Raw genomic sequence first — 14,262 nt, forward strand, 5'->3', positions numbered from 1 at the left:
TTCTACTGGTTGTATGCAGATTCTTAAAAAGTTTTAAAAGGTGTTAGATTTCGTAAAGAAAGGCCTTAATTTATCAAAAAAATTAGGAGTAGGACATGCAATGTCATGTAAACCAAATGTATTTCAGATGTTACAACTGTTTTGTTGATTGACACAAAAGGAACATTTAATTTGATTAATTCTTTTTTTTCCGTGACATATCTACCAGAGGAATATTATATCTGCCCAGTATTGTCTCATCATGCATACAAAAGAGTGCTTTATAAATATCACAACATTTCTTTTTAAATTTTGTATTATACAGGGGTTGGACAATGAAACTGAAACACCTGGTTTTAGACCACAATAATTTATTTTTCTTGTGGTAACAGGAGAGTTGAGGTGCACATTGAATTCTGCCGTGATTTTGGCAGCCGTGATTTTATGTTTTTTGGATACAATCCGGGTTAGCACCCGAACATCCCTTTCAGACAGCTTCCTCTTACAGCGTCCACAGGATACAGTGGCTCTTGATACATCACAAAGACTTGCTGTCTTGTTCACAGTTGCGCCAGCAAGACGTGCACCAACAATTTGTCCTCTTTTGAACGCTTGTATGTCACTCATAATGTTGTGTGCATTGCAATATTTTGGGTAAAGCTGTGCTCTTACCCTGCTAATTGAACCTTCACACTCTGCTCTTACTGCTGCAATGTGCAATTAATGAAGATTGAACACCAGGCTGCTCCAATTTAGACATGAAACCTCCCACACTAAAATGACAGGTGTTTCAGTTTCATTGTCCAACCCCTCTATATTACAGATGAAAAAAATATGAAATACAGTTTTGGTTTTTATTTTCCTGCATTTCACAGTTTTCAGTTTTCATATGCAGGTTAGCTTATTGAATTTATTACTTACTAACAGACACAAAATTGGTTTATCATAAAAAATACAGGAAACACAAGCTTACTATAATGTCTGTAAACTTATTTATTTTTGTTGTGCTTTTTGACATTTTGTTTCTGAGTAGTAGACCAATTCTTAATATAACAATATTAAAACCTCCCTATACCTGCAAGTAACCTGCTCGAAAAAAAATGTTTTTGAAATGTTTTTGCTGGTTAAATCCTCCAGCTTATCACACTAGTTAGCCAGGAACACTTTATGACTTGTCTTCTGCACCTGACCTAGCACAAAAGGTCATCAGTGCAAACACAGACGGCGCTTATCAGATGCTCATTCATGTTACGACCTGATTTCTGTTTGTCAAGACCTCAAAGCTGTGACCTCAAAGCTTAGCCTCAAAGCTCCCTCAAAGCTCCCCTCCCTTTCTTCAGTATTCCCATCTTCCCCAGGCATCTCAGACCAGCTAGGCTTCCTTTATAGTGTGAACAACTTCTCTGCTAACTCTACTGTGTAGCTGTGCCATTTTACTGCCTCAAACCAGCTCACAGTAAACTGCTGGAACTCAATGCTGCAAGAACTGAAATGACTCCACAGTCGAAACTTTGTTTAGGCCTCTCATCCTGCAGGACCCGTTCCAGGCAGACTTCTCTCTCTGCCTGTTTGGACCTCCCGTGTTGTGCCTGGTCTAAATAAATGAATGCAGAAGAGCGAAAGGCACACTCACACACACATTACGCTTTAGAGGATGGTTTATGTTGCTCTTGGCAGGGTCAGAGGCTCTGTATCATCACACTTCCTGTTTAGAGAGAGAAGCATGTGAGAGGGAAAGAGAGAAATGTGAAGAGACATACTTTACAACACCATATTTGTCCTGGACCACAGGGACTTGTTTGTATCTACAGTTTAACACTGAATCTCAGAGTGTTTTTTTAACATGCTCTTTGCACATACCTGAATAAAACAAATAGAATCCTTATAAAGTTGCATTAATTACATTATTAACTTATTGTTACAACACATAGAGCTAACCTCAATAACTTTTGTGATCCTTAATATTACCCATTTTGTTTATTTAGTGTAAATAAGCCAGTATATATCGATTTTGGTTTTAGTTATATATTATTTATTAAGGATATTTAAATATTTTTACATTCCGATTCATATGCAGGTTAGCTTACTGATTTAATTATTAAAAGACTAAAACAAAATTAAATATTGTTTTGCCACAAAATACAGGAAACACACGCTTACTATGTCTGTAAATGTATTATTGTTGTATGTAAATGTATTATTATGTATTGCCATTTTGTTTCTGAGTGGTAGTCTAATTCTTAATATAACAATATAACTTCCCTTTATAGACATTCCAATTCCAATGTATATTCTTAATAATTTAAGTTCATCCAGAGTCTGAACTTCCATTCTTTGTTTTGGTGTCAAATTACAGTACCAGTCAAAAGATTGGACACACTTTCTCATTACATGTTTTTCTTTTTGTCCTTTTTCTTACATAATAAATTGATAATGTCATTAAAAAAGTCATCCACACTATGAAGGAACACGTAAGGAATTATGTAGTAACTTAAAAGTGTTAAACAAACCAAAATACTCTGTAAGGAAGCGTTTAGGTGTCTTTTATCTGGGGTGCTGTTAACTTGCAGTTTTTAAAGTTTGGTAACTCTAAATAGATAACTAGCTTTGATAGATGTGATATTGGTGCACTGTTAAGTGCTCTTGAAAGACATGAGTCTTCAGCCGGCGTCTACAAAATTATTTTGTTTCCTCATTAGGGTTAAATATAGAGACACTAATTATTATTAATTACACTTAGCAACACTGAACTGTGTTACAGTTACATCACCCAATGATGCTTCTTACTCAGACAGTGTTCTGAGGCCAAAGGGCTTCCAGTCGTGTCCGAGTCAATATTTTTGTATGGTGTTGCCTGGAGATGTCTTACATTTACCCAAACTGCACCAATGTGATTAAGAGGAACAAGGAGGAAGATACAGTACCAACTAAGTGGGGTAGAAAAACAGGGCGTGTAAATTAAAGGTGCCATATAATTATTTTTTAAGGGTTTTAAGAAGAAGAGATAAAAAAGCAGGATAATGTAGTCGTACACCACTAAAACTATAGAGAGACTCAGACTGACCTACTGAGGTGGCATGTGATTGGCAGACAGACAATTTAAGTGACATATTTGACAGATGTCAGTGTCACTGTTGATTTCAGTAGTGTTTGCTTGGCTCCTGAGTCTTCCATGCAAAAACAACAATAACCCATAACATCCCTGATGTTATCATCACTGTGGTATTACTAATAGATATCCTGAAGTCAGCTCTTCTCCACCACTCACCACAGATCAGCTCCTCATTAGTGGCGCTGCTATACTCCTGAATATATAAAACCTATGTGGATGTATAAAAGACTTTTTAAATTTAATTTAAAAGTCGTTTGACCAGTGGTAGGATGGTCCCCCCTTTTATGTGAGTCTTGGTCCTCCCAAGGTTTCTTCCTCCTCCTGCAGCTCTGAGGGAGTTTTTCCTTGCCTCAGCGCTCACTGGGGGTTCTATATTCTGTATCTTCTATTTTTAATGTTTTGCCTGATTGTTTGTCCTGTGATCATGTTTCTGTATAGTTGCTTTGTGCCAACACCAGTTGTTAAAAGCGCTATACAAATAAATTTGATTTGATTCGATTTATTTAGTTCATAGAAATTGCTAAGAAGAACACATGTTCTCCTTAAGACATTGCTGCCCTTAAAAACACAGCTAAACAGCACTTTTATTTTTTATAAATAATTAATATGTTACTTTGGTTGGAAAAAAAGGTCCAAATGTGGTTTTACAAACTGAGGATAAAATTTATTTAAATTGCTGCAAAATATGATTTTGGATTTAGTGTGGGCTCATGAATATTTTTATGAGCTCTGCTCTGATTGGCTGAATCATGCCACTTTAGCAGCTTACTCTAAACCATAGCATAGCTTTGTTTTCAACACTGTTTCAAGCTCATGTCTATTTTTTTTTTAATTGTTCCTGATTTTTAAGCTGATAAGGTAGTACCACTTTACTGCAATACTGTATATTGGCTAGCAGTAGCTTCAAGCCTATCATGGATATCCTTTTTTTTTTATGTGAAAGTGGAAATTAAATACTGTTAGAGTGGGGGTCAATAAGTAGTTTGCTTGATTTGTGCTTGATTTGTCCCTCCTGACTCTTTAGGCCCAGCGCAGGGATGCATACGTGTGGGAGCGCTATGGCAGATATGACCTGAGTGACCCGTTTCTGGCTCTGCAGAGGGACAGCGAAGTCCTTCAGGGCTCTTATCAGGGAGATGGAGCGAGCACTTCCCAGAGACGAGAGGCCACAGGACGGTCAGATCCACTGGCCATGCTCAGACTGGTGGTGGGACACTGCAGGAGGATGCAGGAGAAGATGCTGAAACAGCTAGCAGCTGCTGAGAGCAGACACAGGAGGGTAAGAATTGGGGAGAGAAGGGAAATAATGATCTCTTCAAGAAATTGGCATTGAATATTTGTAGATTTTTTAACCTTTACTTGTAGAACACTTTTATCAGGCACTCAGCAACCCATTGAAAGAGCATGTGTTTTTGTTAGCATTTAATTTTCTTTTTTTTTAAACCGATAATCTGGAAAAAAGAGACAACTTAAAAATTACATATTTCTTTGATTTTAACAAATTGAAACCCTCTGGAATATAATCTAGAGGAAAATGGATGATCACAAGCCATCAGACCAAGCTGAATGCTTAAAGGTTTGCACCAGGAGTGGCATAAAGTTATCCAAAAGCAGTGTGTACGACTGGTGAAGGAAAACATGCCAAGATGCATGAAAACTGTGATTAAAAACCAGGATTATTCAACCAAATATTGATTTCTGAACTTCTAAACATTTTAGTATACCACAGTGCTGATAACATCACAGATGTTATGTATACTTGGTCTTTTTACATGTGACCAAGCAGACACTACTGGTATTAACAGTGATACTGCCATCTGTCAAATGTGTCACCTAAATTGTCTGTCTGCCAATCACATGCCTCAGTAGGTCAGTCTTGAGTCTCTGTATAGTGGAATATGACTAAATTATTATGCTTTCTTTATATCTCTGCTTCCCTCTTGTGATGGTTTAGGTCATTGCAGACTTAGAGGAAGAAAAGCGGAGGCATGCTGAGGATACAGCTGAGGGAGATGATGTCACCTGTATTTTAGAGAAGGAGCGAGAGCGCCTCCTGCAGCAGGTACAGAGCTTTACAGCCCATTATCTTACCTGTTAGAACAATTTTTTTCATGCACTTTAATCACTTCCACGCTTATTTTAAAATATTGCAAAGAGACAATTTAATGTCACCAGCATTAAATTATTCTTAATTAGTCACCTTTATATTTTGATAGAGATATATTATGTGTTTTTCATCATATTAAAATATTAGAAACTAGATGTATACAGGGAAACTTATTAAAAACCTAGAAGCACAAAAGAAGAAGAATAAAAACAAATTTGTTTGTTTAAAATCAAAATTATGTCACATGATACATTTTATAAATAAGTAGTAACAAAAAAGAAGCTGATAAAATGTACTATTAAGGAAATACATGTGCAATACACATGCATACATTTTGCAATATGTGTGCAAATATGTACCACTTTAGTCAATATACATTTGGATTGTCTATTTTTTTATCGAAGAATACTTCTTATTTTCCAAACTTAACTGGGCAAAGAAGGATTTTGTCTAATATTTAGTCAAATGAACATGATGCTATTCAAATTATATCCACTATCAACATAGTTATTTGCCAGCCATCCAATACACCCAGAGAGAGGACAGTTGTGCTCCTTGCAACACTTTGACAGCTGTACCATTGGCAGCCTGGATTTCTTTTTTTACAAATTCTGTTTTAGGGTGACTTTTATCACAGCCATTTTGATTTGGGCACAAAGCATTTTAAGCATCGTAAGTGGTCAGTGTGGTGCTTTCTCTGTTATTCAATAATAATCATTGTGATTCTTTTGAGAGTTCATTTTTTGTAATAACTGCTTTTGTGTGTGTTCAGTTGGAGTTTGAGAAGTCGAAGGTCTCCCGCATGGAGAAGGAGAATAAACGCTTGCATGATCAGCTGGAGGATGAGCGCGTGCAGCACAAGCAGCTGATGACAGCGCTGGGGCGCGAGTGTAAACGCTCGGGTTCCCGCGCCCACGAGGAGGCACAGAGGGTGGGAGAATTCAGCCGTCGCCTGGAGCGTGAGAGAACTGCCAATCAGACCCTGCGGGCGGAGCTGGAAGAGGAGAAGAAGCGTGCCATGCAGATGGAGGCCAGGAGGGAGGAGCTGTTGGCCGAGTTTGACACGGAGAGGGAGCAGCTGGGGCTGCGGCTAAGGAAGGAGGAAGCGCGCTGCAGGCAGCTGCAGGAGGAGGTGGAGAGGCTGAGGAGAGCCGTTCCAGAGCTGAGTGGGGGAGAAGGGATGGTGGAGGTGCAGATGAGCAATGGTGTTTTGGAGGATGGTGTAGAGAAATCAGGTAAAAGCCAAATGAATATGAATGGCCATCACACACCTGTGAAAGAGAGTGGAGCTAAGGAGAGGCAGAAAAAGGAGAACGGGGAAACAGAAAACGGAGCGTATCCGTCCAGCATAACTCCAGATCAGAGTGACCTGACCAATGGGAACTCGACTGTACAGTCTAATAAAAATCTAAATACTGACCACCAGTCTTCCTGCAGTACAGGCACTTCCCCCCAAACAAGCTCCAGCCCCACCTCCTCCCCCAGCCTACAGGCTGCCTACCAGGCTGGCATCCATCAGCGCTTCCACGCAGCCCGTCACAAGTTCCAGTCCACGGCAGAGCAAGAACCTCAGCCAGGCTCTCCTGTTTCTCCCCTCTCACCCAGCACTTCCCCAGCTTCTCCACTAGAGGGCAGTGGCTCCAAACAGGCAGCCCGCAGCACACTGACCCAGGCCCTGAGTCGCTTCAGTAGCCAGCAGAACTCCAGCAAGGGAGCCTCCCCAAACAGCTCACCTTTTGGCACAGACTATCGTGCCCTGTCTCCTGGAATTCGCTCGCCAACTACCCCCAGAGCAGAGAGAGGAAACCCACCCCCCATCCCCCCAAAGAAGCCAGGCCTGGCCGAAACTCCACCCTCCCCAGCCACCCTACGAGCTGCGCACTTGGCTCAGATGTCCGCCGGCTGCGGACGGAAAACTACGTCCGAAAACAGCAAAGAGCCAGACATGCTTCTGTCCTCCAGTGGCTAGCTGGCATCCCTTACACCTCATTGACACCTGCCATTGACAAGTTAATCCAGTTCAACAGAAATATTACAATTAATCTTTAAGATCAATTTCTCCCTAATATCATTGTGTAGATGTAAAACAAAAACTTAATGGATTAGTGTGAAATGCCATGTTCAGTCTCAGTCAGAACAGTGGCGATAGTCAGCACAAGCCTAAAAATGTCCGTAAATGCTACCTCATCAAAAGTTATAAAGTTTATAAATATGCTGCCTGAATGCCATTGTTCTATTACTGCATTATGATATGGATTTGGCCTTATTTTTTAAATATTTTATCATTATAAAAAAATATATAATAATTGGCCTCATTCACCAATATCTTCTAAAACAAATTCTAACACAGTTGGTGCTGAGGAAATCTCCACTTCAGCTGTCAACAATCATTTCACATAATTGATCATCCACTTTGAATGACCTACACCTGAACAGTTGAATTATTATAATTACCATTACATGAAAGTTTTGCTTCTGGGTTTTCCCTACATTTGGGAAAAAAGGAAGCCTTAAATCTGAATCATGCTTTGAGCTCTCCCCATGGAGAGCTGTACACATGCATTTGTTGACAATTAAAAGCAAAACAAGTTTTTTACATCTTTAATATTTTAAACAAATAAGACTCTGAATCCACCAAGGCAGCATTCCAGCCTGGCGAGGCAGTGACTGAGATGCTGTTCCTGCTTTTACATCAGTGGATGAGAAACAGACTACGTTTCTAATGATGTTATTTTAAGTTAGATTAGCTTTTAACGGTTGTTTTGCTTTAAATGCATTTTGCCAACCAACGTTACATACATAAATCTCATTAGTAAACCAGCACTTATCTGCCAGCGAGGTTTTGCTTGTTTTATTCAAGATTAAATGGATGATTTGGTGCAGGGAGGAGACCACAGCTCACAAACAACCCACAATTTAAATTTTAGGGTTTAAAGGTTTGGGCATACACTCCATATTAGAACACTGTTGAGCTGGTGTGTGTTTTTACAATGCGACTCTCTCAGTTTGAAAACTTATAGAGCTTTTGTATTGATGCAGTTGTTCTAAGTGAGGTTCAGTGAGTTGAACACACACAGCCTTACTGTTTGCTCTGGTTCTTTGCATGTGATTTTTTTGTCATATTGTCAAAGGCTTGTATATTATAAAAGGTCCTCTATGAGTAACCATTTCTTATTGTTTCAGTTATTTGTTTATTTTACTCACATGGTTTTTATGTCCTGTACTTGTACCAGTATTTATGTCTTGTACTTGTAAAACATTATCTAGTTAATACACTGTAATATTACGTCACTGTCATGCAAAAACCTTGTATCTTGTTTTTTTGCCATTTTTCAGGTTTTCATGGTGAACTGACCAATTGAAATGCTTCAAATTACTTAGCATTAAATATTTTTACATTGACTTTCACAATTGTATATTTTAAAATTGTGATACAAGGTTTTTGAATGACAGCAACAATTTGTTTGTATAGGACTACATATATTATGCAGTCATGTGCTTTTTTTACTAGCAGTTTTTGCATATGTACAAAACTATACAAAATATTTCATATCAACTATTAGCTCAAGTTCTACTGCAGTATTCCTTTCAGTGATTATAAGTGTTAGAAATCATGAGATTGCATGACTGGCATATTTTATTGTTTATAAAACGTGCACACGTGCAGTGTATTGTTTTTGTGACACTCTTATGCTGATGTTATGTACTTTTCACAATGAATGCTAAATATACATGTTTAATATATCAGTGTGCTAGTATTTATTGTGAATAGGTTTCCTATATATTTGTGCAAGTTTGGGCATCTTATATAGTTAGAAGACAGTAACATCCCATTTGATAGTGATACAGTTTTTGTACCTGGAAAAATGTGCTTTAATTCTTATACTTTTATCGGTACCACTTTAAAATAAGACTACCTTTATAAAGCGTTTATGAATGGTTTACAATTAGTTTATTAATGGTTTCTAATTAGATTGTAAATGCCTTAAAATTCATTAATAATCAATTATAACACATACGTAGAAAGGGCAACAATATAGATGTCTGTGGGTTCACTATTTGGCAAACAACACGTCATTGTTTCCCTTTCTACGTATGTGTTATAATTGATTATGAATGATTTTTAGGCATTTACAACCCAATTAGTAACCATTAATAAACTAATTGTCTTACGAACGCCTAGACAATCGTTTGGACAATCAATTTTTTTTGCCCAAAGTTTTGTACCATTTCCTCTTTATTCCACCAGGGGGTACTAGATGATTAACTAACTCTTGTCCACAGTCACAGCGAAGAGTTCAAAAAGTGTGAAACAAAGCATGTGAAATGATCTGGCATCACTGAAATCATACAGAGGGAAATTAATTAGCTTTTATCAGGTGACTTTAGTTAACTATAACTAGTTTTATTTTGGGTCACTATTTAAAAATGTAACTATTTCTCTGATTTCTGTGAAAAAAAGTATTTTCAACAAGTTATATGCAACTAAACTGCAACTCCTCACAGCAGCTCCACTGACTGTCACACTTGCACCAGTGCTGCTGTTGCGGAACTAAGTGTGTGAAAAATTTGTGAACATCGCAGGCATCCATGTGAAACTAACAGGGGTGAGGATCACAGTTTACCCAGCCAGGAGCCTCTCCCTAAATCCCAAATCCCTTCTTTATGTGTGTGTGTGTGTGTGTGTGTGTGTGTGTGTGTGTGTGTGTGTGTGTGGCCTGGGAGACAAAGATGCAAACATGCATGAAGTATGTGTCACATTGCTCTCTGGGCCACAGCGGTGTTACTAAGGGCCAATCGTGCATGAATGTGCAGCTTATTCACTTTAGAGCTGGAATGGAGAACTTTCACAGCCAAGCAGTGCATTCCCTGCACCTCCCAAATATCACTGATGAGAGATACATATCCAGGAGGTATTACTGCTAAACTGCAGTGCTGTCCTTTAAAAAAGGAATAGTTCAGTGCTTGTAAGCCTGGTTCTGCAACGGCTGATTACCACAAACAAGTATTTTCTTGTGAAAGAAAAGAAAACCCACTGAATGGGTACACTAATGCAATCAAGATCAATATAATGTGCCCTTTATGGCTGCAGAATAGCTGTATAATACTGTATAGCTCTGTAAAAAAATAAGAGATCACTTAAAAATTATGAGTTTCTTTGATATTACAAATTGAAAACATCTGGATTATAATCAAGAGAAAGATGGATGATCACAAGCCATTAAACCAAACTGAACCGCTTAAATTTTTGCACCAGGAGCGGCATAAAGTTGTCCAAAAGCAGTGTGTAAGACTGGTGGAGGAGAACATGCCAAGATGCATGAAAACTGTGATTAAAAACCAGGGTTTTCCCACTAAATATTGATTTCTGATCTCTTAAAACTTTTTTTCTTTGCATTATTTGAGGTCTGAAAGCTCTGCATCTTTTTGTTGTTTCAGCCATTTCTCATTTTCTGCAAATAAATGCTCTAAATGACGATATATTTATTTGGAATATGGGATAAATGTTTGTCCACAGTTTATTTACATATACCTAAAAATGGCAAAATCAGAGAAAGTGATTCAGAAACTGAATCAATATTTTTTTTAATATTTACAATGAATGAAGACATTGTTACACATATAGAGGTAACCTTCACTTTAAAAAGCGTCTCCTACATTTTATACAGTTTCTTTCTAGGAGGTGTTTTTCACCATGTCCACAGAGCTACCTGGTTGAATGATTAGATGATTAAAGCTATTATCATAAAAATATGTCAAGTAATTCCTTGTACACTCCCTTTAAGAGAGTTTTTTTTTTTTGTTTTTTTGATGTCAGTGAGATCACAACACTTGTTTTTTGTTAAACTATTAATATTAATTTCACTTAATATTTCTTATATTGTTTCCCTTTTTAGCTGGGGTAAAGCATAAACTCTGTCACTAATTCACTGTCATATTAAAATATCAAGGTCATTAAAATAATTTTAGAAATTAAAAATGTATCTATAAAACAGAACACAAACTCTATCAACAATATATGTCCTCAAATTTGCTAAAATTGTCCACCCTCATAGTCATGTATCTTGCCATTTTCAGGAAATAAAAAGAAAAAAATGTAAAGCTATTAGGCTGGACAAACATGATTTCTGTGTAGTTTTAAGTCTTATGAATGTATCATTTATATGCATAGTCAACAGAAATAAGTCATTTTTTAAGTTGTCATTTTTTGTGGGCCGAAAAGGCACAGTACTCTGATAATGATTTATATATAAAAAGCCATTGTGCAGGTTCTCTGGTTTCAATATCTGTTATTTGATGTGTTTTAGCTTTTTTTTAGTAGTAAGTACATTAAAATCCAGTCAACTTACTGTCACTGGTAACCAACCATGTGGTACAACAATGATAAACAGAGAACATTGTAGAAAAATATTGTGGAAAGATGTCATTTGAGTTTTCTTTAAAAGAACCATCATTTTTTGCTGACTCTGTGGTTTCTCTTTAGACATCATCTATTAAGATGTGGTCACCTCCTCTGCTGGAATTTTACCAATTAACATTCCTGTTGGGGACAGTGGGTCGGGGTTGTGAGGCCAACAGAGACGCATGCATGGCCTCAGCGAATGCCTCCCTCACACGATGCTGTGAGTGTGAGCACCAGTTCTCAGCCAGGGAACAGGAGGACATGTCAGTAGCATGTTAATGTCCAGTTTGGTAAATTTGTCTGGATTATGGAACGTTTTACATGGTTTACAATCACTGATGTGACCTAATCTAAGAGTTAACTAGCTGTCTGGTTTGCCACTAGATGCTATCTGTCTCTGTGTCCGAATTGTCAGCATCCTTTAACTTCAGGGATAAGGTTATAACTCCGACAAAAATTATACAGACTAAATAATTCTGATAATCCCACCCAAAGTTATGCACTTAATGCATTCACTGGAGCTAAGGCTAATATGACTAATATATCATGTAATTGTAGCTTATCACAAACTTGAATGTGAGGTATTTGACAGTCTGAAGAAGTGGTTTAATATTGTGGTAGTGATAAGTCCCTCTGATAGCCACACTACTGTATAAAACGTTTATAACTGATACATTTTTTACCTAAAATGTGGGTTAATCGTAAAGGGGTTTATTGCAGGGTACAAAACCTAAGTACCAAACTGTTTTAAAAAGAAGAGCTATGGTTGCATTAATAGCATATATTTTTAAAAAGAATGCATCTAAGTACTCTGTAAGAAAAGAAAACACTGCATGTGTTTCATAAGTGTTACAAAGCTTTATCTTTAGTTCTTCAGAACTGGTTCTGCTGACTTTAGGGCATTGGTGGCTCAGTGGTTAGAGCACTGGGTCTTTCTTGACAAGGTGTTGGGTTTTATTACCCAGGTTTGGCAGGCTTCCAATAGATCTTGGGAGGTCTGCCAATAGATTGAAAGATTGCAGGTTCAAATCTTGTTAATGTAGCTTTACCATCAGCTGCAGGAGCCCTGAGAGAGCACAACTGGCCTTGCTCTCTCTGGGTGGGTAGATGGCGCTCTTTCCCCACATCACTCTGAAGGGTGATGTCGATCAGCACAAGGCTGCGTCTGTGAGTTGATGTATCGGAACCGAGACGCTGTGCTTTCCTCTGAGCGCGCTGAGATGCTACTCGGCAATGCTGCATCAGCAGCAGCTTGAAAAGAGGCGGTGTTGTGGCATCACTGATGAAATGAGTGGGTTGGGCAATTGGCCTTGTAAATTGGGGAGAAAATTAGATACAAATTAGAAAACAAAAAAAGGCCTTCTTTGTAATTATTTGATTTGCTGAAAGAAAATGAGTGAATTCTTGGATTTGACACACACAGACCCTTCCCTAAATTCCAGTATAGTGATGTTGCTTGTCTCCACAGTTGGACCACTTGGAAAACAAGGCTATTAGGCTCAAGGATGGCATTTCCTGCTAGTTTCCTTATTCCCAAATAATTCCTTGAGTACAAAACGTCTCTGTTTAGACCAAAACGTGAGGTAACTGATAGGTTTACCATCAAATCGAGATCCTGAGGGACGTAACATTAATTCAAAGTGGCATTTTTACAATGCTGAACTAATAGCCAGACCACATTCTCCATGGGTTAGCACAGCAGGTTGAATCCTGCGAATAATTTGACATTGGTCCCAACCACAAAGCCCAATTCCCCAGCTAGCCCTTTGATGAGTAAGACTTCGCCAGTGTGTTCATTCCTGGCCTGTCCCCGGAGGAGACAATCATACTGCTGTGATTACAAAGCAAAATAACTGATGTTATGATGCAATACGTGAGTCTGGACATTTTTAAGCGCAGCTAACAAATTCCAAAGAATTGTAATGGCCTTTCAGCACTTAAGAAAATACACACACAGCGTGAGATTACAGAGGTTAGACAATATAAAACATATGAGTTTAGATTCCTTTAAAAAAAACATTACTGGAAGCTTCTAGAACATCTCACCCTGCTGTAGCCAGACACCTCCTGTGGTTTTAAAGGGCCACCATGTCCCAGTTGTCTCGCAAAACCATTTGTCATAGAGATGTCACAGTAAAATCTACAGCCTAGCAAGTGGCCAAACTAAGAGTCATGCCTACAGAAATCCAACCATCAAATAATCTCGGAGGATTTAATACATATGTTATCTGTTGCATATTCTGTGTTTGTTTGTGTTTTTGTGTTCTGACCTTTCACTAATCACTGTTTCATTTTTCCAAATGTTGCACAAGGTATGAAGTATAAATGCGGTGCAGTTTTAGACACTCCATCCAGCAATAGCACACCATTCATTTAAAGACATGACCTTTCTAAAGACTCTTATTTTGAAGTTTGCTTAACTTTATTGTGTGTAAAGCAGAACATATGCCTACTAACACCGACACACGGCTCGGGTGATTATGTAGAATGACAATGTCACATCCCGAAATAAATGAGCAATGTCAGCCATCTTCACAGAGAATGTATTCATTGCACTAAATATAGACTTGTATAAGCTGCTCAAGGCATGTTGATACCCAGACAAACACAGTGCTAGAATACATAGAATGGCATCAGTGTCACTAGCTACCTTGCACTCAT

General features: G+C 38.1%; 1 protein-coding gene across 1 annotated transcript in view; it reads left to right on the forward strand.

Annotated features, from left to right (window-relative positions):
• The window catches only part of cttnbp2nla (CTTNBP2 N-terminal like a), a 31,403-nt gene extending 22,458 nt beyond the window's left edge, over positions 1–8,945 (forward strand). The window contains exons 3-5 of the mRNA XM_007253356.4: positions 4,116–4,370; positions 5,046–5,153; positions 5,971–8,945. Coding sequence (XP_007253418.2) covers positions 4,116–4,370; positions 5,046–5,153; positions 5,971–7,167 — 1,560 coding nt within the window. The 3' untranslated portion in view covers positions 7,168–8,945. The remainder of the gene's footprint in view (positions 1–4,115; positions 4,371–5,045; positions 5,154–5,970) is intronic.
• Positions 8,946–14,262: the final 5,317 nt, after the last annotated feature.

Source organism: Astyanax mexicanus, chromosome 5 (genome assembly GCF_023375975.1).
Source record: "Astyanax mexicanus isolate ESR-SI-001 chromosome 5, AstMex3_surface, whole genome shotgun sequence".
NCBI lineage: Eukaryota > Metazoa > Chordata > Actinopteri > Characiformes > Acestrorhamphidae > Astyanax > Astyanax mexicanus.